This window comes from Artemia franciscana, chromosome 5 (genome assembly GCF_032884065.1).
Source record: "Artemia franciscana chromosome 5, ASM3288406v1, whole genome shotgun sequence".
NCBI lineage: Eukaryota > Metazoa > Arthropoda > Branchiopoda > Anostraca > Artemiidae > Artemia > Artemia franciscana.
In genome coordinates, this window is record NC_088867.1 from 18,310,959 (window position 1) to 18,334,794 (window position 23,836).

At 33.5% G+C, this 23,836-nt stretch overlaps 1 protein-coding gene across 1 annotated transcript; it reads left to right on the top strand.

The window, feature by feature from the left end:
* Window positions 1–3,494: 3,494 nt before the first annotated feature.
* Window positions 3,495–19,160, top strand: LOC136027046 (CSC1-like protein 1). The gene is made up of 5 exons (XM_065703969.1): window positions 3,495–3,514; window positions 8,746–8,937; window positions 11,026–11,322; window positions 13,258–13,458; window positions 18,768–19,160. The coding sequence occupies exons 2-5, from the start codon at window positions 8,846–8,848 to the stop codon at window positions 18,814–18,816; spliced, it is 639 nt and encodes a 212-aa protein (XP_065560041.1). The 5' UTR covers window positions 3,495–3,514; window positions 8,746–8,845; the 3' UTR covers window positions 18,817–19,160.
* The last annotated feature ends 4,676 nt before the right edge of the window (window positions 19,161–23,836 follow it).

The following is a 23,836-nucleotide window of genomic DNA, read 5'->3' on the forward strand; positions in this document are numbered from 1 at the left end:
TTCTGCAGCAGCAATGAATGAGGCAAGTTTTAACGGTAAAAATTGAATGATATAAGAATCGAGAGCGAAACTATCCTGATTTGAGATACCCCGTAAATGGTAACTTGCATTTTATTCAGTAAAGTATAGTTTGGAGTGTAATTAAAATTCTAACAAATCTGTTACATGCCATCCCCCCTATAAATGGATGTCAAAGCACTGATTTAAGTAAAATGTGACTGAAATTTTATAGCTGATTTATTTACGTATTTGTTTAGAAGCAAAGTGAAACTCATACGCAAGAGAAAAACTAAAACAGATTACAGAAATAACTCCTAAACAAAATTAATGTGCTTAACAAAAGAGAGGAAAACTATATGGACCTTCTACAGGTACGACAAACAGGCGATTAGAAAATAATACATCTTTCCATTTCTTTATCATAAACTAACGTGATTAAACTACAAACATTTGCATCAAAGATGTTTTTTTCATGCTTTTTATCATTTCACATTTATGCTTCATAAGCCCATATTGTACATATTAATGACAGATGGTTCATCTAGCTATATTTTATACAATTCATTTTTCTATCTGAAAGAATTTAGAATACCCTGTGTAATCCATGGTATCTTTGGGAATTTCATTCTACCCCTTTTGAGTCTTCTAAGAGGAACGTCTCATTCAATATCTTTGTAAACAATGTAACAAAAATATCATACGCAACCGACACGTTGTCTTCTTCAAAAACTGACGTAAAATCAGCATCACCCTTTAATTTCTCAATTTTTTTTAAATTACCTTCTTAACTCCCAAAAAAATGTTTTATTTATTTAACCATCCTTATTTATAATCCTGTGAGAATTTTTAATTTTACTAAGAAGAAAAAGATGGTCGGGTATGACCATATGAGCTTTTAGGTACCATTCCATCCCCAAATATATAATCAATCAGCGTCGCAGACTTTTCAGTTACTCGTGTAGGAATAGTTAACAGGGGATACTGGAATGATTAAATCATCGAATTAAGAAAATCTAGACGGCTTAAACTTTTAAGTAGGTCAGTATTGAAATCAGCTATTACTGCTTTATATTTATGATCATAATAAAATTTCTCCAATAAATTCTCTATCTCCTCAATAAAAATATCCTCATTATATGGTAAACAAGTTTTATCAAAAGTTTGACCTACCTAGAACGTTTTTTCGTACCCAAAAATGGTAGTATGCCATAATGACCCCAAAAGATAATATGTACAATCAGAGTTTGTTAATTTGACAGTTTTGTCATCGATAAATTAAATACAGGTAGGATGAAGAGTTAAAATAGAATTTGCTGTACTAATAAATCTTGTAAATCAAAACCAGTATTATGGGTTTCCCCCCAGACCCATTACTCTATTTCATTCAGACAGAATTTGTCTTGTCAGCAATTCTGACAAAAAAGATTAAAATTATAGTTCATTAATTGAATGTTTACTGAATGAAAAAATATCAATCACGTTTCAGCATTTTACTTACTAGATTTGAACAGAAAATTAATGAAAATAAATATTAAAATAAATCAGGCGTTCAAACATAGTGTAGGCTAGAAACTGTTAAAATATAGCAAAAAACCAACAAAATTTTGCAGGAAGACCAATGAGGTTCGATGTATCTACAGGTGTCGACATCCTGACACTCTCAAAGCAGCCAATAATATAGATGTCATCATAGTTTCCTCTTTGCCTTGTAGCCAAAAATTGCGTAGTTAGGCTTTAGGACCTAACCAGATGATCTTGGTGTTACTGCGAGATGGTTAGCATTTTATATCAATTGACTTAATTAGACTAGTTCTTTATATACTTAAGATCTATATTTAAGTTTCATGACAATATAGTTCCGACCTTAGCAATCTAAGTTAATTTTCAAAACAACTTATTGAGTAAAATAATCAGCTTTTATTAGGAAACTTCATTTTCGTATTTTTTCTGCAAGGATATTATTTTTTGCAACAGCAATGAAGGAGGCAAGTTTTAACCGTAGAAATTTAATGATATGAAAATCGAGAGCGAACCTTTCCTGATTTGAGATACCCTGTAAATGGTAGCTTTTGCACTTTATTCAGTAAAATATAGTTTGAAGTGTAATAGAAGTTCCAACAAATATGTTCCATGCCCCCCCTCCCACGGATGTCAAAGCACTGATTTAAGTAAAATATGACTGTGAAAATTTTTAGGTGATTTATTTACGTTTATGTTAAGAAGCAAAGTAAAACTCACAAGCAAGAGAAAAACTAAAACAGATTACGGAAATAACTCCTAGACAAAAATAATGTGCTTAACAAAAGAGAGGAAAACTATATGGACCTCCTACAGGTACGAGAAACAGGTGATTAGAAAATAATACATCTTCGCATTTCTTTATCATTAACTAACGTGATTAAACTACAAACATCTGCCTCAAAGATATCTTTTAGTGGTTAAACTGGGATAAGTGGAAATGGTATCGGACAAGTAAATGAACACGAGGTCAGAACCAAGCCTTTGGCCTGGAAATCTAGCTTTGCAAGAAATACCAAGCATATATTTCAGATCTATATTAGAAGAAAAATTCTTTGAAACATGTACTCCACAGCATTTTAAACATCAAATATTAGTAGTAGTCTAGTATCAGTTTTAATGCATAAAATAATTTAATATTGCATAATATAATCAATACACCACGATTGAAGTTCATAGCCTTTTTGTGTTGCCTACTTAGCTTTGTAAATAAGGTAAATTTGAATGTCATTCTGCCAAAATTTAAATAAGTTTGCTTTCCGACTATCTATCATAATTTAATGTACTGCTGTTCTATTTTTTAACATATAGAAATATATTTTGTTATATAGTTAAACAATAAAAAATTGCTTTAAATACATCAATTTATTATTTGTTTTATTTTAAAAAAAAATAACTATCTGTTTCACTTTTTTGGGACTTTAAGAAGAAGTCTGAAAATCCATTTTGACATTGGTGTGTTTCTAAGAATATCTTTTAAATTGTGCTGAAAGCTATTGTTACGGTATGTATGCAATAGTTTTCAGTACAATTTAAAAGATGGTAGGTTATTTATGCACCTCATCATCCATTGTGTCCGCACAGAGTGTTATAGGACAGACATTAGAAGATTTATGAGAGAACATCGAATAAAACGATGTGAAGAATTACTTGGAGGAGCATTAACTGAAGAACAGTCGGTTGAAAGTATAAATTTAGTTTGTGAATTTTTTAGATTGATTAGTAGAGAAAGGACGTTGTAAATTTTTCGCAGTGAATTGTGAAATTGCAATTGCGGAAGTGCATGGAATCTAAGGTATGCGTTTGATTTGACTCGCAAAAGTTAAGTTAAAAGTTGACTTTTTTCTCTGCTGCCGTTTTATTTAGTAAGAAGTCTACCTAGCAGTTTCCTTATAATCAGACAATGCTGGCATAACATCCATGCTAAGAAAACGGATCGGAAGAAAAATTGTCTGTAGTTATCAACTTTAATCGCTGATTATAAGGATTTATCTATGTAAGCATAGATAAGATTTGCGGTGGAAGTCTAATTTATCAAGACATCGGTGGTTAACCTCATATTAAATAGCTCTATTCTCTGGAAATATTCACTGTTTAAGGGTATTTTTAGAAGGTGCTCTTGTAACATCCCTAGACAAAGTGATTGGCTTTTGATGTCTACTCTACCATTTGATTGCTATTTAATGTTCTTGACACTCTTTTATGTAGTATTTTCTCAACAAAATTGCATTGTAACCAAACACAATACCATTGGGTTTCTTAGTCTATACTATTTACAAATTTAGTGAATGTTACCATTCCAAATTCTTTCCAGCCCTCCCCCTAGATGGGGTCAGGACCTAGACTAGTGTATATTAAATTTCATTTTTCCCGAAAAACTGCAGAATATCAGCTTTCCAGAACAATATGCTAGAACAGAAAGAGATGTATATTAACCTTAATTTGCACTTCAGAGTAAAATTAAGGTCCATGCTGGATCTTTTATGCTCAACATCCATGATGGTAATTTAGAATTTACTGTGTTGTATTAGGGCTCAGTGATGTTGCATTAGTTGGCAGTTATGAGGGACACTGTCTCACCTAGCCTATATTTCCATGGCTTATTCCATACTTTGGTAAAATTCTATTTAATTGACTTCTAGCTATCTCTGAAAGGGTTTAGGTTAGGATAATGAAACTTTCAGGGATAAATCTACAGACTAAGATATGTCCCAGGAAGGTATTTTCAAGCAACTACCTCAACTCCTTCTCCCTCTTTGAGGGCCCTGACCTTTAAAAAATATGTGTGTTATAGAAGTGAAACCTTGCAAAATAGATCTTCTGCTTAATTGAAGTACAACAATTGTTTTCAGCTTCATAACTTTGCTCAATTCCATTTTATAAGGTTTTAAAGATAAGCAAATACATTTATTAAATTTTGAAAAAAAACAACATTGATATGGCTCAAAATTCTACTCAAATAACAGGAATTGGATTTTAAGAACTAAAGGCAGAGAAAAAGCAACAGGCAACTGAAAATTAAGGTAAAATGTTGTTTTGTCAAAATTTCAATAGGTATAGACCTGTCATGTAGGCAAATTTTGGGGCCTTCCAGAGGGAGAAGGAGTGGAGTACTTTAAAATACCTTCCCAGGACATACTTTAGCCTGTACATCCATCACTGAAAGTTTCATTTGCCTAACCTAAACCCTTTCAAAGATAGCAAGAAGTCAATTGACTCTTTTTTTTACCCAAAAGGCTACCAATGGTTTTGCTATGTATTGTCCAAGGCTATCTCAGATGTCCATAAATATGTCTTTGCTATCATCAGCCCAGTGGTGGAACTGTCAACAGTTATTGAAGCACTCAGAACCAAGCCTTTGGCCCTGGAAATCTAGCTTTGTAAGAAATATGAAGCAAATATCTCAGATGTATAATAGAAGGAAATTCTTTGAAACTTTTGTACTCCATAGTATTTTAAACATCAAAGAGAAACCATTTTTTGTTTCTTGCTACAGAGTCAATTCCTTGCTCTATTTCTTTTTCCTCATCAAATATTTTTAGTTGTGCTTTGGTCATTTATATGTTTGCCAGATTGTTATGGTAATTTCAAGCATTAATTGATCACCTTCTGCTAACAATCTCTCATGAATTTTTGTATTATTTACACTATAGACAATCTTGTCCCAAATCCTTTTACTCTCCTTGGTGTAGCTGCAAGCTTTGACAAGGGTCTTAATTTTAGTAATGAATATGTCCACACCTTTTTGTTTCCAGTTTTTCTCTTTTCTCAAACACATCATGAGAAAACTTGGTTGTATTGTGGTGCAGTATAGCCTTTAAATTTCTAATATATGCTGTTGTCTTATCCACTTCAATAACTGGCTTATCAAATGTTCTGAAGATTTCACATTCTCTAGGACCCCATGCATGGAATTGTTTACCTACAACTTGAGAAACATTGATAATTTTCTTGAATTTTGGCAGTAATTAAAGCTATTTTGTCTTAATATTTATGGTTTTGATAGTTGAGTGGACCTCAAGTGGAGCCAAGATGTTGGTTTTGATTTTGGCAATACTGGTCAAGTGGTTTTAGTTTCTTTTTGTTTTGTCTCTCTTGAAGTGTAATTCTGTTTCAATTGAAATGCAGGTTAATTGAATTTTTTCTTCTTCTTTTCTTTTCTTTTTTCTTTTTCTTTTCTTTTTTATTTTCTTCTTCTTTTTTGTATTGTTTTTATTTGTATGTGTATTGGGGTTGTAAGCCCAAACAAGCTTTGCTTCAGGCCATTTGCTTGTTTTGTTTTGTTATTTTTATTAATAAACCCATCTTTTTCTCTCTATCTCCAACCAAGATAGGAGATTAGCACACTGCACTTTTACAGTCTTCCTTGCTAAAGGACCATAGAATATAAGTGTAGCATGGTCTTTAAAAATTGTCCTCTCTTTGTCCAAATTATGTGCATCCCAATTGATTAAAGGATGTTGGACATTCATTTTTGGATTTTTACTTCAGACACTATGTAGAAGTTGATGTCAATCTTTTACTATGACCCAAGTACCTAAAATATAAAACATAAGAAGTAAGCAGAGCAAAGTGCATTGGGAAACATTATTACTTGTAAGGAGGAAAGCATATGCAGGCTAAGTAGGTAATACTGTAGTCAGGATATAGACTCATATTAAAAAGGAGCATAAAATAAGGAATCAGCCATTAATAATTTTATTTTATGAAGATGTTTCCTTTGGGTCAGTAGCACTTCTGGACTTTTACCTTAATATTTGCCAGTTGAAAATGGTTATCAAATTGTGTTTTCTATACACAATGGACTCCTCTGTTGTGGACACTATTGTAAAACCTAATGCTTGATTAAATTTAATTTGCATTGATCCAAAAACTATTTGATCCAGTTAATCACAGTATATTAGTTGAAAAACTTGTCACTGACAGTATATTAGTTGAAAAACTTGTCACTGAGTTTAATATAAATTCTTTGCTGGTAAAAAAATACCTTAACATTTTTAAAATAGTTTTTTTTTGTTAGAAAAAAATAGCTACGTGAAAAGCAACCAGTTGTAAAATGCCAGTAGGAAGGCCCAAAAGGCAAAAATTTGCAATTATTACAAATGACAATTCTTTGGAACCACCTGATTATCAAACATGATACAACTGACTGAATGGCCAAAACATATTAAATTTACAATGGGTGAAAATCAACAACCTGGACAACCAATACAGGTAGCTAAAGAAAATCACATTGCTAAATTGTCTGTAGTTATCAAAATCCAAAATGAAAAAGACAGACAAATACTGTTAGAAGATATGCAATTGCAAGTATCAAAACATACAAAAAATGAAAAGGAAAAGCAAAGACAAGGGCGGTTAGCAGATATCTGAAAACAAAAATTAAAGCGTGTTCAAAATGAAAATGAAGAGCAAAGAAACGGGCGGTTAGAAGATATACAAAAAACGTGAATTGGACCATGTCAAAAATGAAAATGAAGAACAAAGACACAACTGGCTTGAAGACTAGGGACACCAAGAACCTGAGCTTGTCAAAAATGAAAATGAGCAGCAAAGACACGGGAGGCTAGAAGATATGTGAAAACGAGAATTAAATTGTCTCAAAAATGAAAATTAAGAGGAAATTTCTTTTCCTCATTCACATTTGGGATCACAAGAACAATCTAAATAGGTCAGAAATTTAAGCAAAAATTCATATTTTTCTCCTGGTGGTTGTAACAAGCCTGTTTTGACGTTATGACATCAAGAAGAAGTAACATCATGACATCAAGAAAAGGCTAAAATTGTCTGTGGATAGAAGACAAGCTACAATGAAAATTCATATATAGAAACCTACCATGTGCCAAGTGCTGGGGCCCGAGTGCATTATTCTGGAACACATAACTATTCAATGTTTAATTAATTTTTGCTGCAATGAGTCAACTAATTCCTTCCAATATTTTATGACTTTCTGTTTTATTCAAGCAGCCTCATAACCGTGGTTTTGGGGGAACTGTCAGCTGGTAGCATGGATTCTAAAGTAGCATAGTTGTGTAACCAAAGATTTACCAGTGTGACTTGAGACCGTAAAGGTACCATTAGGAAAAAATAATCTGTCTACAATTTGGAGATATATTTTTAGCAAAGAAAGAAAGATGTCCGCTTAAGCTATAGCGAGGGGATGAAACACCTACAAAGTGAGCTTTTTGCTGCCAATACTGCCTCTTCGCTAGCAAATCATAGACAGTGCAATAGCACTGCTGCCTAAGTAAAGAGCGAACTAAATATCAACTAAATGGTTTTGTAAGAAGTGAAATTTGACAATTCCTAAGGTTATATTTCAAATGACCAAATTTAAAAAGATTATGACTAAATGTATCTAAAAACTTCAGCTTTTCTTAGCCAACAAAGGCTTGCTCCATAAATTGTGATATGGTTTTTAATATTCTACTGCTGCTACCAGTACTAGTGCTATTGCTACTAATACTACTACATGCCCCCAGGACATAATTTAAAACATTTGCCCTGAGAGCTTGAGGGGGTAGTCATCCTCAAAGACATAGTTACTGGACCGTTCAACTACGCTGAAAAAAAAGTCTTTTTCAGAATTTCGATTGGATGTCTTTGGGAAAATGATGTACATGATGGGGGGGGGGGGCTGGTTGCCCTCCAATCACTTTGACTATCAAAATGGTGGCCGTCTAATCACTTTGACTATTAAAAAGGGTTTCCCCTTTCAATTTCCAATCAAATGAGTCCCTTCAGTGTTTCTACAATACCTCCTTCTATACAAAGTGCCCTGGTCTAAACAAAACCAAAAAATTATAATAATATGTTGTTCTCACATTGCTTTTTACTTAGACAGTGCTATTGCCCTACCTATGATAGGGTCATATTTTTTTTATATTTTTTTTGTTTGTCATTAATGTGCTTCGACCAACAAGTACCCAATTCCTAATCTTTTGAACAGCTCATTCGATGCATATTGATCAGTGTAGTGACCACATGAAAATGCAATGATTGTGATATGCAAAGAATTTGGAGTTGGCAGCAGACCTCACTACATGGTCAAAGAGGGTCTTGAAGATCCTTGATGTTGGGTAAGGTGAACACACTGATTCCCACCACAAGCATGAGTAAATTGAGTACATCTCATACAAAAATGGTAAACATTCTGATATAACTGATTTGTGTTGTCGATCGTTTTTATATTGGTGAGATTTAAGTTTTTTTTGTTTTTTTTTTTAGCAAAAAGGACGTTTCATTTCTAGGTGGGAGTGATGCTCTCAGCTATTTAAATTTTCAAACGGCCCTGATAAAAGTTCCATCCATTGTTGCATTGTCGTCCATGGTGATTGTTCTGCCTTTAAACATTTGGTGTGGTACAACGTTGAAGAACAATCTGTTTGCAGTAACAACCCTTACAAATCTAGGTCAGGGGTGAGTTGGTTTTGATAATAATGCAGTAAAAACGTCCATGTACTGGACAATGTGGGTGAGAGGATGTCTTTTAAAACCAGAAAGGCAGTGATATTTTTGAAGGACTCTAGTCTGCTAAAAATAAACAGCACATATCACGACAAGTAGTTACCAAAGATAGACTTAAAATTAGGTAGTAAACAGTTTTGAACATCAGTATGGCTGTTTTTAAAAACATCAAAATCACTATATTTTTTTTTATTTGTATTTTTCAGCAAGGGTACATCATTGTTTTTATTTGTTTATTAATGTAAAGCCCCTGTAATAAAATATAAAGTTAAGGATCAAGAAAAAATAAAAAAAAAAGGTAAAAAACCCACAACTCAGTTGACCAATAGAGAAAATTATACCTTTTAACAAACTTTAGAGATACCGTAATACAATAATTACTTTTTTAAAATCATACAAGCTAATAAATTTACTAGGCTAGTGTTATGAATATGATATTGTGAAAAACAATAAAAACAAACGCGACAAAGGTTAAAAAAGATAGCAATTACATCAAAAAAAGAAGAGAAAAAATAACTTAGTAAAAGACATTAATGATTTAGCCTATATCCACAGGAATTTAGACTAATGCTTAATTTTCTGCAGAAATACCCTTTTCTTACAATTGAACTAAAAACCTCAGATTTGGAAAGAAAAAGTTTTGAGTTACAGCAGTAGAGTCGACAGTTTAGTTATCAAACTTTAATGGACTTGAAGTATTTCGAAGTAATTACCACAAGATGCTTTGATGCCGCGACATGCTTGTAGTATTAGAAGCATCCCTATAATTTTACATAAAAATGTATTCTGGTCCTGGGTTTGCACTAAAATTGTTTTTGAAATTTAGTCAGGACATAGTTGATACTGTTTTTATTATCATATCGAAAAGTTTTCTATTTGTCTCAGTTTCCTCAAAATTCTCATTTTCATTTTAGTTTCTAGTGCTTCTATCATTAAAGTAAGTTTGTAAGTAGTAAGTTTGTTTTTTTAAGTATCAAGCTTCACTATGAACTTCGATTTGTTTCCACTGCTTACTGCCATTGCCCCTTTAGTATTGATGATAATTTCTATTTGTTTTTTAGTGATAATTTCTATCGTAACCGCTTTTTGTTGGATTTTATGCTTAGCCATGCGAAAAATTTGGAGTTGGGTGGTTTTTAGTCCACGCTACAAATGAAAAACTATCTCGAGACAAATTTTTTATTTTTATTTTGAGACAATTTCCTAATCAGCCAACTTCTTTTTTTACGTGTCCGTATATATCTACCTCTTACTAGTAAATCTTTTGGTATCCATTATTTACACTTACAATTAATGCTTGTAATTTAGCAATTTAAATTGAGCTTTAAAATCGTGACCAGTCATCAGAATTTTTGTTCAGCTTTCAAACCGCTTAAAGAAAAAAGGACGCTGTTCAAGATGTCACCTTTAAAAAAAAACCTATTAATCATCGAAATAAATTTAAAAGTTTATAAAAGGTGAGTTTAAAAATTGTATCTTTTGTAAGATGAAATTAAAATTGAACATGCAAAATTGGCTATCCAGGAAGAAGTTGGGCAAGGAAAGGTTGCAATACAAACGGAAAAGTAAAATTGAGATTTGACCTAGGAACCTTGCATAGAAGAATAACTTGAGTTTTAGACCAAAAAATAGTTGTTTTTTTTTGCTTGACGAATAACAATAAATATAACTCACAACACGACAACACTGTCGTATGGTACGGATCTGTCTCCTGCCTACTCCCAAAAAATGGTGTTAGTACCTATTCTCCCAATCTATTGACTCAAAGAATCTACGTTAAATAGCAGCCAAAAATAGATCATATATCAAACAAAAATATTGCGAAGGTTACTAGCCAAGAAAATGGAATAATTGTAAGGAAAAATGGTAAATACTTAAGAATTAGAATAAAGTGCATGTATCAGAGTATATGGCAATTGATAGTTTCAGGGCCCTAGCATGAACATCCAGTAATTTTATGCTTTCCTAAAGAAAGATTGTGACAGGTCATTTGTTTATTACAAATAGATGCACACTAATAGAAGTATCCCTTTTTTTCAGCTCTCCGTATGTGGGAGTGCACACATTACTAGCCATTACATTTTTTATCACCGTTGCATGCATAATGAAAAATCATGTAGAAGACCTCTATTCAAACGAATTCGGATCGCCTTTATCAGTAACTCTAATGATTTCCAATTTGAATGCGAAATGCAGACATTATGCTTACGATTATTCTACAACCATCCTCCAAAATGAGCTAGAAGATCACTTTAAAAAAGCATACCCTGACATACTTGTAAAAGAGATAAGTGTAGTCCATGATACACAGGAGGTTGCAGAGCTAGTTAGAAAGAGGTAAGTAAATTAATTATTTATTTGCACTTAAAACCACGGCCATGATTTGAAGTTTTTGCTTTTTTGCAAAATTCAATAGTTTTTTTTGCAGAATTCTTTGATAGTCTTTTACCTACTGACTGCTTGTTCTGAGAGAACCTTGTTCTGAAACAAATACAAAATTTCTAATAAGAAATTTTTATATATTCCGAATTCAATCCATCTTCAATCTTTGGAATTGCATTTTAGACTCTCCGACTGCAGTCTGAAATAGATACAACTTGAAATGTTTATAACGTATTATAAAAAAAAAACATTCATTATTATACATTCTAAAAACGCCTCGATGTTGAAATAAGGATAGGATAAAGATCCTCCTGAGCCACTGCTGGTGAATACTTCGTCGAATTGACATTTCATTTGTTAGGTCTTTTTATAGGGACAAATGACAAACTTGTTGCCCAACCTTACTGTGGCAGGGATCAAAACCATGCCAAGCAGAGCGTAAATCCACCATGCTACAACAAGGTTTGTGTAAAAAATGAATGCAATAAATTTGTCTCACCAATTCTGTTATAATTCTGCTATACTTTCTTTCTACTGTTTTAACCATCTTATTCATATTTGTCTTTTCTCTCCTTTTTTCTTTTGTCACTCATTATTCAAAACAGTGATACTAACTTAAAACTGTATTGCACATTTCACTTGCTGCGAAAAATTGTTGATGTTTTATGGTTTAGGTTTTTGACAACTTGCGACATGCTGCTAATTCTTTAGACCAATGGTGTTTTTTATCTCCAGTAAAGAATTTAAGTATGCAAAAAAAAAACGAGTTTTTCAGTACTGCTGCTATTATCAATAAATGTTCATATGGTAGCTCTCTCGAATTGTCAGATATTGATTTTAGTCGATGTTTTACTTTTCAACAGAGTAGAGTAATTTAATTTGTGGGGACAAGATTACCTACTGGATCAAAAAGAGTTGCTTCAATATTAGCTAACAAGAGGATTATTTTGCAACAGAATAGTTAACTTAGTTTCAATTGTCATAATTTTTCCTCGGTTGCTTTGATGTTCTCATTAAAATAACTCGAATAGCTTCTTTTCCCTACGGGAATCAGTAGCGATAATTGTATTTATTATTATTGGTGGTGGTTTTATTTGTTTTTAGTTTAGTGTTTTATTTCTTTTTATCTTGTGCTGAGGACGCCTAGTCTTGATACAAGAAAAATATCCGCGTTATTTTAGTCTTTCATCTCTTTTCTGTCTACTGACCGCAGTTTCGTTTGAGGTTCTTTTTGTTGAGTTTTATCTCTATGTTGTTTGTTGTCCTCTTGGAATAAACTATCTTTATTATCTGTTATATAATGCGGCTTACTCCCAAAACAGATTTGCAGAATTCAGGGAGGGAAATTACTTAAAAACTGTCCTTGAGCATAAAAGCACGAAATGGATAGTTTTACAGAAGACATAGGATTTTCTCCAGTGTACACTTTTCCAGCTAGGAGGTATTCTCAGAATGCGTTCATGATATTATTAAATTGACGAATTTGACACTAGATGACATTATTATGTCATTAAAACTGTTAACATCATACTGGGCGGTGTTTATGGGATGGGGTGTTATGGGGGGGGGATCACTTAGTTCGTTAATAAAGCACTGGATAATTATTATATTTAACTAGTTAGGAGATTGGTTAAAAATAACAAATCCTATTGTGAGCATTCAAATTATTTAGAACATATGGAAGAAATGTTTGAAATAATGCGTATTTGTAGATACTTGCTGAAAAAGGAGAAGAAAATATTCCCCCTCTTAAACTGACACCTAATGATGACTATTTTCCCTCTCTCTCATGTATATATTAATCTGTGAATAAACAGAATTCGTTTGTTTCTATTGTTCTGTTTTGCCTTTTATTGTGTGATTCAACATATCAATATATGTTTCTTTTAGTATGGATGGCATGTTCGCTGGGATTCTTAAATGGCTGTTTTCCGAACATGAAATACCAACCAGATGGTATTGCATTTTCTTACCTGAGAACGACGCATTTTATGTCAACTACATGATTCAATCCCTCTTTATTGAGACGGCGATGGACTTGATTAGATTTAAGGAAATGTATTATTATTTGAAAGGTCTAGTATTTTCAAAGTAAGTTTAAATTTGATAATTAACGATTATATCTCTTCTATCTTTGTTTTATAACTCGATACTCGTTTTTGTGGGGAGGGGAGAGGGGAAGTTGCGAAAAGACTGGGCCCCACGGATCTTCCTTGGTTAATATTTTCAGTACTTAATGAAGAAAAGAGGTATGGGTTCAGAACTTATACCAAATCAGAGTCAAGGATTCTCTTTATTCATTTCTTCTATCCTGATCTTTAATTGGTCCTGGGATCAACTAAGTGATCATGATATATTTTAAAAAAAACAACAGGTAAGTCTAACAAGAATCGGATATTTTGGAGTTCTGAATAATATTGACAGAGGCAAATTGCCTGACATAGATATATTAATAGAAGCAGCAAGCTAGACCTCTTATGCCCATACCCCTGCGTGGCATCAAAAGTAACAGTGTGTATAGGATTGAGTCAAATATTAGCTAGGTACATCAAAAATGTCAGCTGCTATTCCACATCTGATTCATTGAATTACAACTAAACTTTTACTGTGGACGGGATGACCCTACAGAGGTCATTCTAATCATGCATAGATACCTAAGATCATAACTTAGCTGTTGACAACACATTTGTTTCAATGAATTCTGTCGGTTTGGCTAGTGATCTTGATTCAAAAGATTTTATCTTCCCATTTGCGTCAGAGTTTAGTTCAGTTAAAGACGGTATGAAGACTCAATTATGAGCCTGAATAAGAGTTCCTACCAGTTTTGGTTAGAGGACGACTTTTTTTATGTTGGAAGTGCTTATGAACGGGATATAGAGACCCATATTCCCCCTCCGTCGTGGAAACTGACTCGATTACAGGCTTTAACCAGTTAAATGCAATTCTGGACAGGTCTTATTAAGGTCGGATTATTCCTTCATCTAGATGCTCTGATCAAACAGTTTGTGGTAACGAACTGTAGTAAGGAGCGACCCGTCTCAATAGTAACTGAAACTCTAAAAAACGGAATTTTGATACCAATAGTTACATCAAAAGAGTCGTATTTTAATGCTGATTTTAAATATATAAGTTTCATCAAGTTATATCTTTTCCAAATTTGCCTTATTTTGGAAAATAGGGGAAAATACCCTCTAAAAGTCATCTTAATGAAAATCTCACCATCAGATTCGATGTATCAGAGAACCCTAGTGTAGAAGTTTCAAGCTTTTATCTACAAAAATGTGGAATTTTTCCCAGAAGACAGATCATGGATGCATGTTTATTTGTTTGTTTGTTTTTTGTTGTTGTTTTTTTTTCCAGGGGTGATCGTATCGACCTAGTGGTCCTAGATTGTCACAAGAGGGCTCATTCTAGCGTATATTAAAATTTCTAGTGTCCATTTTAAGTAACCAAAAAATTGGAGGGCACCCAGGCTCCCTCCCACGCACATTTTTCCCCCAAAGTCAATAGATCAAAATTTTGAGATAACCATTCTGTTCAGCTTAGTCAAAAACTTAATAACTATTTCTTTGGGGATGACTTAATACCCCACAGTCCCTGGGGGAGGGGCTGCAAGTTACAAGCTTTGACCATTGTTAACATATAGTAATGGTTATTATGAAGTGTACAGACATTTTCAGGGCGACTTTTACGTTGGGATGGGGGTGGGTCGGGGAGAGGGGGTTACGTGGGAGGATCTTTCCATGGGGGAATTTTTCATGAGATCAGAGAATATCCATGAAGGGTGCGCATGTTTTTCTAGCATTATTTAAAAAAAATGAGAAAAACGAACACAAAATATTACTTATATAAAAAGGTTCCTCTCCTCCACAATACCTTGCTCTTTACGCTAAAGTATTTTTAGTTATTTCAACTATTTATTCAACGGCCTTTGTGATCCAGGGGTCATTCTTAAACATTTGGGACAAAATTCAAGCTTCAGTGTAAAGAGCGAGGTATTGAAGAGGGGGCGAACCCCCTCATATACGTAATACTAACAATTCTTAAGGTCTAATTCGTAAGGTACGTATGTGTATTACTAACAAAAACGTTCCTAAAAAATAAAATAAAATCTAGTTGCATTTTTAAGTAAACAAAAACTGGATGGCAACTAGGCCTCCTCTCCTCCCTTTTTTTCAAAATTGTCCCTCCCGTAAATCTGTCAATCCATAGCAACCAAAAATTAAAGAGTATGTTTTCAAAGGAGCAATTCAGCGTGAAAAATCGTCAATTGACAATGGTTCAAAACAAAAGCCTTGAAAGTGCTGCTGAAACAAAATCAAAAGTTTGTCTTTGGAGTCGTCATGGCTTGAAATTGACAATCGAAGTTTCTCATTTTCCATCTCGAAAACTGAAAAAAAAAATGCATTTCACAATTAGTATCTGTGATGTAGCCCTTAATTTTCTTTTGTCCCTTAAGGAGTCATCATATGAACGGATGGTCGCAGAGAGATGGAAAGGGCTCATATGACAGCTAATTTTTACTCCTGTTGCCGTTTTTAAATATCAAAGAGATCTATACTATCAGTCATGTACGTGTACATGATCATAACTATGTGTTCATCTTATGTTGCAAAACGCGTCGAAACACCAGGTGTCTTTAAAACCCGACCTCTTGTTTGAAAGTTCATCTTCTCTCACTAGCTCACTGCAGCCAAGTTGGTTATGCGCAAGCTTAGCAGTTTTTTGCTTTTGCCAGGATGCAGCTTTCTTTATTACTTTGCTTCTTTAAGGAACATATTCCTATAATGTAACATGATTAAGTAAACTTAATTTTTTAGTTTTAATATAATATTATATGAATTAGTTCTAGGATAATCGTCTGCATAAATTTAGGAATTTTTGCTTCTTTCCCCCATCGATTTTATCTGGCAGACACATTCAAGAAGCCAAACTTAAATACTTGTATTTACTTTCCAAAATTTAATCGGAACTGAATGTTTCAATAATATCTTAATAACATCCAGTTTAATAGAAAAGCGCTGTTTTTTGTGTAGCTCACTTAGAAATTCTATCCCTTAACTCTATCCTCGTGGAGAATAAATTATGTTCAAGCACTCAAAAAACAGCATACACACCTGAGGTAAATATGGCTGGGTAAAAATGGCTGGTAAATGAGGCTGGTAAAAATGAGGTAAAAATGGCTGGGATTTGACTTCCCAAAAGTCTTGTTAAGACCGAGGTTTAATGTTAATTTGAGGTTTGGATAGATTCAAGGTGTATTGTTACCAGTTTTACATAAGATCTGAAACTCTTCTAATAAAATGGGTTTGAAAAATGTTGTCCTCCATAGAAAGTGTTTGGTCATAACTGTTTTATTGTACCTAATACCTTTAATAGACAGTCCTTCAACCTCACTTCTTAATAGAAAGACAATGTTTAAAAGTACTACCTAGACAGATCTTCATAGAGTTTAGTTGACAGAGGGATTGACTTATTTACCACAAAAAATTTGGATTTGTTTTAGCCAGTAGTTTTCTTCACAACCAACGACCAACTAGTTGTCAAAAAAAGAATATGATTACACTTTAGCCCCAGAAAAAATTTTATACTGAAAGATCTGATATGATACTGAAAGATCTTTAGTTCCACTTTGATTACTAATAAGATATTTATATTGGGAGGGGTGGTACAGTGCAGGAAATTTGTAATGGCAGCCGAGAAAAATGGAAACTGCCAAAAATATGATGTTCTTTTAAAGAGAATGAACCGTTAGACCATAGTGCTGTTAAACTTGTGGTGCAGAATTCTTTTAGATTTATTAAAAAGAAAATAGTCATTGATTTTCCTGATCAAACAGTTTGTGGTAACAAACTGTAGCAAGGAGCGACCCGGCTCAATAGTAGCATTCAATGCTACTATTACTACATTCAATGCTCAATATATTAATTAATAAATAAATAATATTAATTACTAATAATAAATTAATAATAATTATTATAGAATATGCGAAATTAAGCACCAAGTTTTCTATAATAATTTTCTACAGTTTGTTTTCTCCTCTGATAACAATAGTTGGTAAGCTGGAATTTATTAGTTAATGGTGTTTTAAAGATAAAGAATATTAAAATAATTACTTGGTAGAATTGTCTTTTTCTAATCAAAATTATATTCTATATTCTATAATAATATTCTATAATAATTATTAATAATAAATTAATGCTACATTCAATGCTCAATAGTAGCATTCAATGCATTCAATGTAGCATTCGGGTATGTCACTGTATTGTCCTGAAGTTGATTTGTCTTTATCGTTTAAACTTCGTCCTATAACGTTTTTGTATCTTTTTTTCTTTTTAAGTGTTTGATCCATAATTGATATTTTTTTTTATCGTAAGCGTTATTATTTGTCTTTTCTTTATATCTATATTGTAGCCTACTTCTTATTTTTTGAGGGAAATAAAGAAAACTAATAAATAAACTAATTCCTTACAAGTTTTGATCGATAAAAGGTATTAAAATAATTTCTCAAATATAGTGTTATTCTTGAAACATGATGTGTAGCAAAAAAAGATATTGTTTCCTTTATAACAGAAAATACCTTTTGGAAAATGGCTACTAAAACTTCAGTCTAGTCGAAATGGGAAAAGTCTTAATAGGGGAGAAAAACCAGCGGGTTTCAACATGGAATTTTTTTTTACTATTGTCTTTTGTTATCAGTTTAACTTTGGAGCAGTTTTTACCACATTAAGGTACCAAAACCTGCTCGGCAAATAGTTAAACTCATTGTTAATCTCACAATCAAAATAAAGTTAAATCTCGCTTTTCAAGAACGACTTTTTTTTTCTCCTTTATCCACTTTTAAGTTGAAGTTTTAAACTCCCAAGCCTCTAAGAACTTAATAGATTTTAATTTCTAAATATTTTCCTAGTTTAAAAGTTAAAAAAAAAAATTATTTCAAACATTTCACTTGACTTCTAAATCTCGGGAATGCTTTTGCGACAACCCTGCCATAGAATAATCTGGTTAAGCTCGTTTTGTACCTTTCATGTAAATGTGACGTTTGGAAATGTGAATATTAAATATAATATATATATATTAGTAAAATGTCCTCTACCATTTTTGCTAAGGTCGGAAGACATTCGCTGTTGTTTATTTATATTTTTTTTATCTCCCTTTTTTCTCTTCTATTTCCTTTTTTTATTATTACCACGGAAAAGAAGAGAAATATCTTCACTGCTATTACTAGAAATTGAACTTTGAAAAAAGACTGTTTTTTAATTAAATGGGCAATAATCTGAAGGCCATAATAGTTGAGAATTGGCTGAAGTCTAGATTCCTCTTCTTCATTTTTTTTTTTTTTGAGCTAATAACCCACCAAGAAGGCTAAAAAACTTCAATTTTTTTTTGTTTAATTTTAGGCCTTCTATATTTTTTTGCCAAATATTTCGTCGACAAACACAATCTTAGTTTTGCGTATGATTCATCCGATGACAATAAGGAGGTTCATGAAATGGCGCCTAAACTACTTCTACTAGCTCCCGTGCTACTGATAATGATCACCCTGTGCTTTGCAGTCGTAAATAATCAACGATTGTAATAGGTGATAAATAAAAGAAAAGCAGGTGTCGTTTTTTATGGTTATTTTAAATTTTGTGGACTTGTGTGGTATATATTATTAGTGTAATACGTATTTTGCTCAAGTGAATATTTGTTGAGGATTGATAGTGGCCGTGTCTCTTTTTTGTATAGACACCGAACTTTTGATACCAAATTGAAAGAAAATATAGAGCGAATTAAAACATTTAATATTTCCTGGTTTTGACTTTAATGTAATTATCATCTGGTGGTGAAATTATCCTGGGCCTTCCAGCTTATGAATTTCAACGATGCGCAAGAGAATTTTAATATGAATCAAATTTTCCATTTTGAGTCGTGTCCTTTTTTTTCTTTGTTCTGCATTAATCCTTGTTGTTGGACACATAGTCAATTTGGCTCGAAATGGACAATCAAAAACCTTATAAATATATTCGTGTTAGGTATGAGAAGAATTTAAAATCCAAAATTAATATAGTTGATATGGGATAATTTCACTCTTATATTTATTTTCTTTTAAATCTATGTTGGGTTCGCCGTATATTCGGCGAAACCAATGGGATATTATATATGTTCTTTTGTAAACACCGATATTTACAAAGTGGAATGGTGGGGGGGGGAGAATTGACTGGGAGGAGGGTCTTACTAACGTAGTTGCCTTTTTAAGTACCCAAAAAATTGGAGAGCAACTGGGCCTCCTTCCCCTCCTTTTTTCGAAAAATCATTCGATCAAAACTATGGGAAAGCCATTTAGCCAAATAAATAAATATGCAAATTTCGCTTTAATTATTCATCTGCGGAGATCCGAAATCAAAACATGGATTAACTAAAAAACGTTCAGAAATTAAATAAAAAACAAGTTTTTTTAACTGAAAGTAAGGAGCGACATAAAAACTTAAAACGAACAGAACTTACCCCGTATATGAAAGGGGCTGCTCCTTCTTGAACGCCCTGCTCTTTACGCTAAAGTTTTTACTGTTTTAAAAAGTAGAGTTGAGAGAAAGAGTCAAAATTTAGTGCAAAGAGCAAGGCGTTGAATAGGGAGCAGCCCCTTTCATATACGGGGTAATTTCTGTTCGTTTTAAGTTTTAATGTCGCTCCTTATTTTCAGTTAAAAAAACTTGTTTTTTTTTATTTAATTATTGTCTTATGTTGAAGCATGAAAATGGCAATACTGCAGTGTCTCAAGGGTAACATGATGCTGTTAGCCACAGAGTCAAGGGTCACAAATAATGAACATACCTCATTTAAATGGATGATTTATAGTTACATTTTAGTGGAAGGTGGGCACGTTATACCTTGTAGAAATCATGGGTATAGCTTCAGAAATTCATACATGTTGTACCTCTTTCGATTCTTGGCCTTTCAACTGTCATTCAGGGAACGGTCCTGAGTAATCGAAGAATTGTTTTCAGCTAAAGATTGTAGGTGATGATTTAGAGTCGCTAATAACAAAGATATGACTTAAATTGCAATAGACGTCATAATGCAATAGACTTTGCGTGACATAGCCTACATTTTTCTAAAAATCCTTCTGATTTTCACAACAATTTGTATCCAACGATCTCTGAGCTGATTTATTAATAGCGGAATATTGAAATATAGAAGTCTAACATCCGAACACTGTGAGCGCATATTTCACAAATAGTACTTGACGAACATTTTTGCCATAGCTGTACCAACCAATGTAGGTATTTAAGGGCTTTTGAGATCACTAATTACAAGTATGGGGCTGCAACTGTATTATGAGCGTCTGGCACGTCACCAAATGGTTTCTAATTTCCATCACAGTTCAAAAGGATGTCTGAGATAATTGATTATATATCTGCGGTTAATATTGTAATACCAACACAGAGCATAGTTTGTTAATTAAAAACGAGCAGAAACTGAAAAAACATCACATATTTTCTGCAAAAAAATAAAGAGCGAACTATAAGCTTAGCCGAACGCCTAAAAGGAACATAAATTACAACCGAAGGAAGTCTAACTTAAAACTTATTGAAAACACTGTGACGACGAATTTAGTTTCACTATTTTTACAGACGTTTTTATGTAGTCACTGATATTCTTCCTTCGAATTTGTTCCTTTAAAATGCACAAATCAATGAATTCACTTAACAAAACTTTCTATTTAACTTAATCACTTTAATTCTATGCAAGGAGTAAACGAAAACTTTTGGGGTGTTCCATAGGGTGATTTTACTAGTCATCCATAGTACTTCATTCTTATTTTAAACTAACTGTTGGGGTGGCGCTTCGCGCCACCCAACCACCAAGTTGGTGGGGGTTCTTCGTCCCCCCAAGCCCCTCCTCCCGCGCGTAAGTTACGTGCCATATTAGTCATCTTATAATGACGTCATATACAAAGCCTTATATACTTATAATGACGTAATTTGCAAACCCACAAACAAACAGACATGCATACATACAACTTATTTATATATATATAGATATACTTTCTTTTTTAGTTTTTCTTTTTTAGTTTTTCTTTTTTTAGTTTTACAGCTTTTTTAGTTTTTTTAGCTTTTTTTTCTTTTTAGTTTTTTACCTTTTTTATTTTTTTCCTTTTTTTAAGTTTTTTTCTTTTTAGGTTTTTTCTTTTTTTTTTAGCTTTTTTCGCACCATATTAGTTACGCGCCATTGTAGTTGTGTCCCTGTGTCCCACCTGTGAATATAGGTAGATATATATATGTTTTTAACTACGTAAAACTTGCTAATATACAACATTCTTCACTGTCCCATTGTCTGTGCATATAAATAGATTGTCAGGTTTACCGACTCTTGAGCATGCAACATATAATTGTCCATGGGAAAACAATCCGTATTCAGATCTATACCTCTTGATTCCTTGTGTCCCGGTCGTCATTTGTGTCCCGGTGTCCCGGTCTGTATATACATTCGTTTTTGAATTGGTCTTTTTTAGTTTTTAGTTTTTTACCTTTTTTTTAAGTTTTTTTAGTTATACCTCATGATTCTAATGATTGCCCTTGAGCTTTGTTGTTTTTAGTTTTTTTCCTCGACACGGATTCTTTTTTTACTTTCTCTTTCAGCCGCAAGCCAGGTTTCGCGTTGCTCTTGTAATACATCGACACGCTTTCTTTTGGTAATTTCTCTCTGAGCTGCAAGCCTAAGCCCCCCCCCCCCCATAGAGCAACACGTATGCAAAGTGCTAATTTTAATAGCGTAAAACTTGTGGATATACAACATTCTTCGCAGTCCCAGTGTCTGTGCATATAAATATATCGTTCGGTTTACCGACTCTAGAACATGCAACATGTAATTGTTCATGGGAAACACAATCCGTATTAAGATCTATACCGCATTTTTCTAATGATTGCCGTTGTGGTTTGTTGATAGTCATTGCAAATGCTAATCGAATTGGGATTAGCTAGGTTTTAGGTTGGTGGGAAAACCTAAAATCTTGGAAAACACTTGAGAGTGGAGGGATCGGGATGAAACTTGGTGGGAAAAATAAGCACTAGTCTAAGATACATGATTGACATAACAAGAATGGAACCGCTCTCTTTGGGGTAGTTGGGGGGGGGGGTAATTCAGAAATTTTTTTTAGGTATTTTTAACTTACGAACGGGTGATCAAATCTCAATGAAATTTAATATTTAGAAGGATATCGTGTCTCAAAGCTCTTATTTTAAATCTCGACTGGATCTGGTGACATTGGGGGGGGGGGGACCTAAAATCATGGAAAACGCTTAGAGTGGAGGGATCGGGATGAAACTTGATGGGAAAAATAAGCACAAGTCCTAGATACGTGATCGACATAATTGGAACGGATCTGCTTTATTTGGGGGAATTAAGGGGGGGGGGGTTAATTCGAAAAAATTGGAAAAATGGTATATTTTTAACTTACGAAGGAGTGATCAGATCTTCATGAAACTTCATATTTCGAAGGATATCGTAACTTAGATCTCTTATTTTAAATCTCAACCAGATCCAGCTTCATTGGGGGGGGGGGGGTCGGAAATCTTAGAAATAACTTAAAGCGGAGGTATCAGGATGAAACTAGATGGGAAGAATAAAATCAAATCTAAGATACGTGACTGGCATAACCGGACCGGATCCGCTCTCTTTGGGGGGGGGGGGTAATTCCGAAAAATGAGGTATTTGTAACTTAGGAGATGTTTAGAAGGATCTTGTGCTTTAAAGCTCTTATTTTAAATTCCGACCAGATTCTTTGACATTGGGGGGAGTTGGAGGCAGAGGTGCCGTTTGGGCCAAATCTTGGGGTGGTCATGAACTCCATCTTGACCCCCCCCCCCCCGACTCACTCCGTGTCGTGTAAGAAAAAATGCGGGTTTTGGCAGCACATCGATTGAATAATCTAAATAAAAACGCATTTTCAGCATCCTTGTGTTGCATGGAAATGTACTGTAACCGAATGTGGAACTCAGTCACACTGACTTCTAACATTAATTATAATATCGAAGATCACAATCAACGAGGTTAAGTGATTAAACTGAAAGGGGAAAATTCAACCAGACTACAGGCTGGCCTTTCTCAGCGAGAAACTTTCTTATTTAAGTAAACAATACGTCGGTGAAAGTAATCTTCATTAAAATGCTGAGGGTTGTAACCATAATCTCGGTTTTCCTTCAGCAGAAATCTTTCAGATCAAATATATTAACAAAAAGGAAAAACATAACAAGAGAAAAAAATATTACGATACTCAAGGTAACAAGGGGAACCGCCGAGATTTCATCTTTGTAAAATCGTTAACAAGCTGGTCGTAGTCCAATTTTTTTCTAAATCCTTCTCTGCAAACATCAAAAGGAGGTGACTGAGACGATCGTCTCCTGTTGTAGGCCTTAGGTAGGTTTTCACTATTTCTAGGCTAGAAAACAAACGCTCATTGCTCGCTGTTGTCACAGGAAGTGTG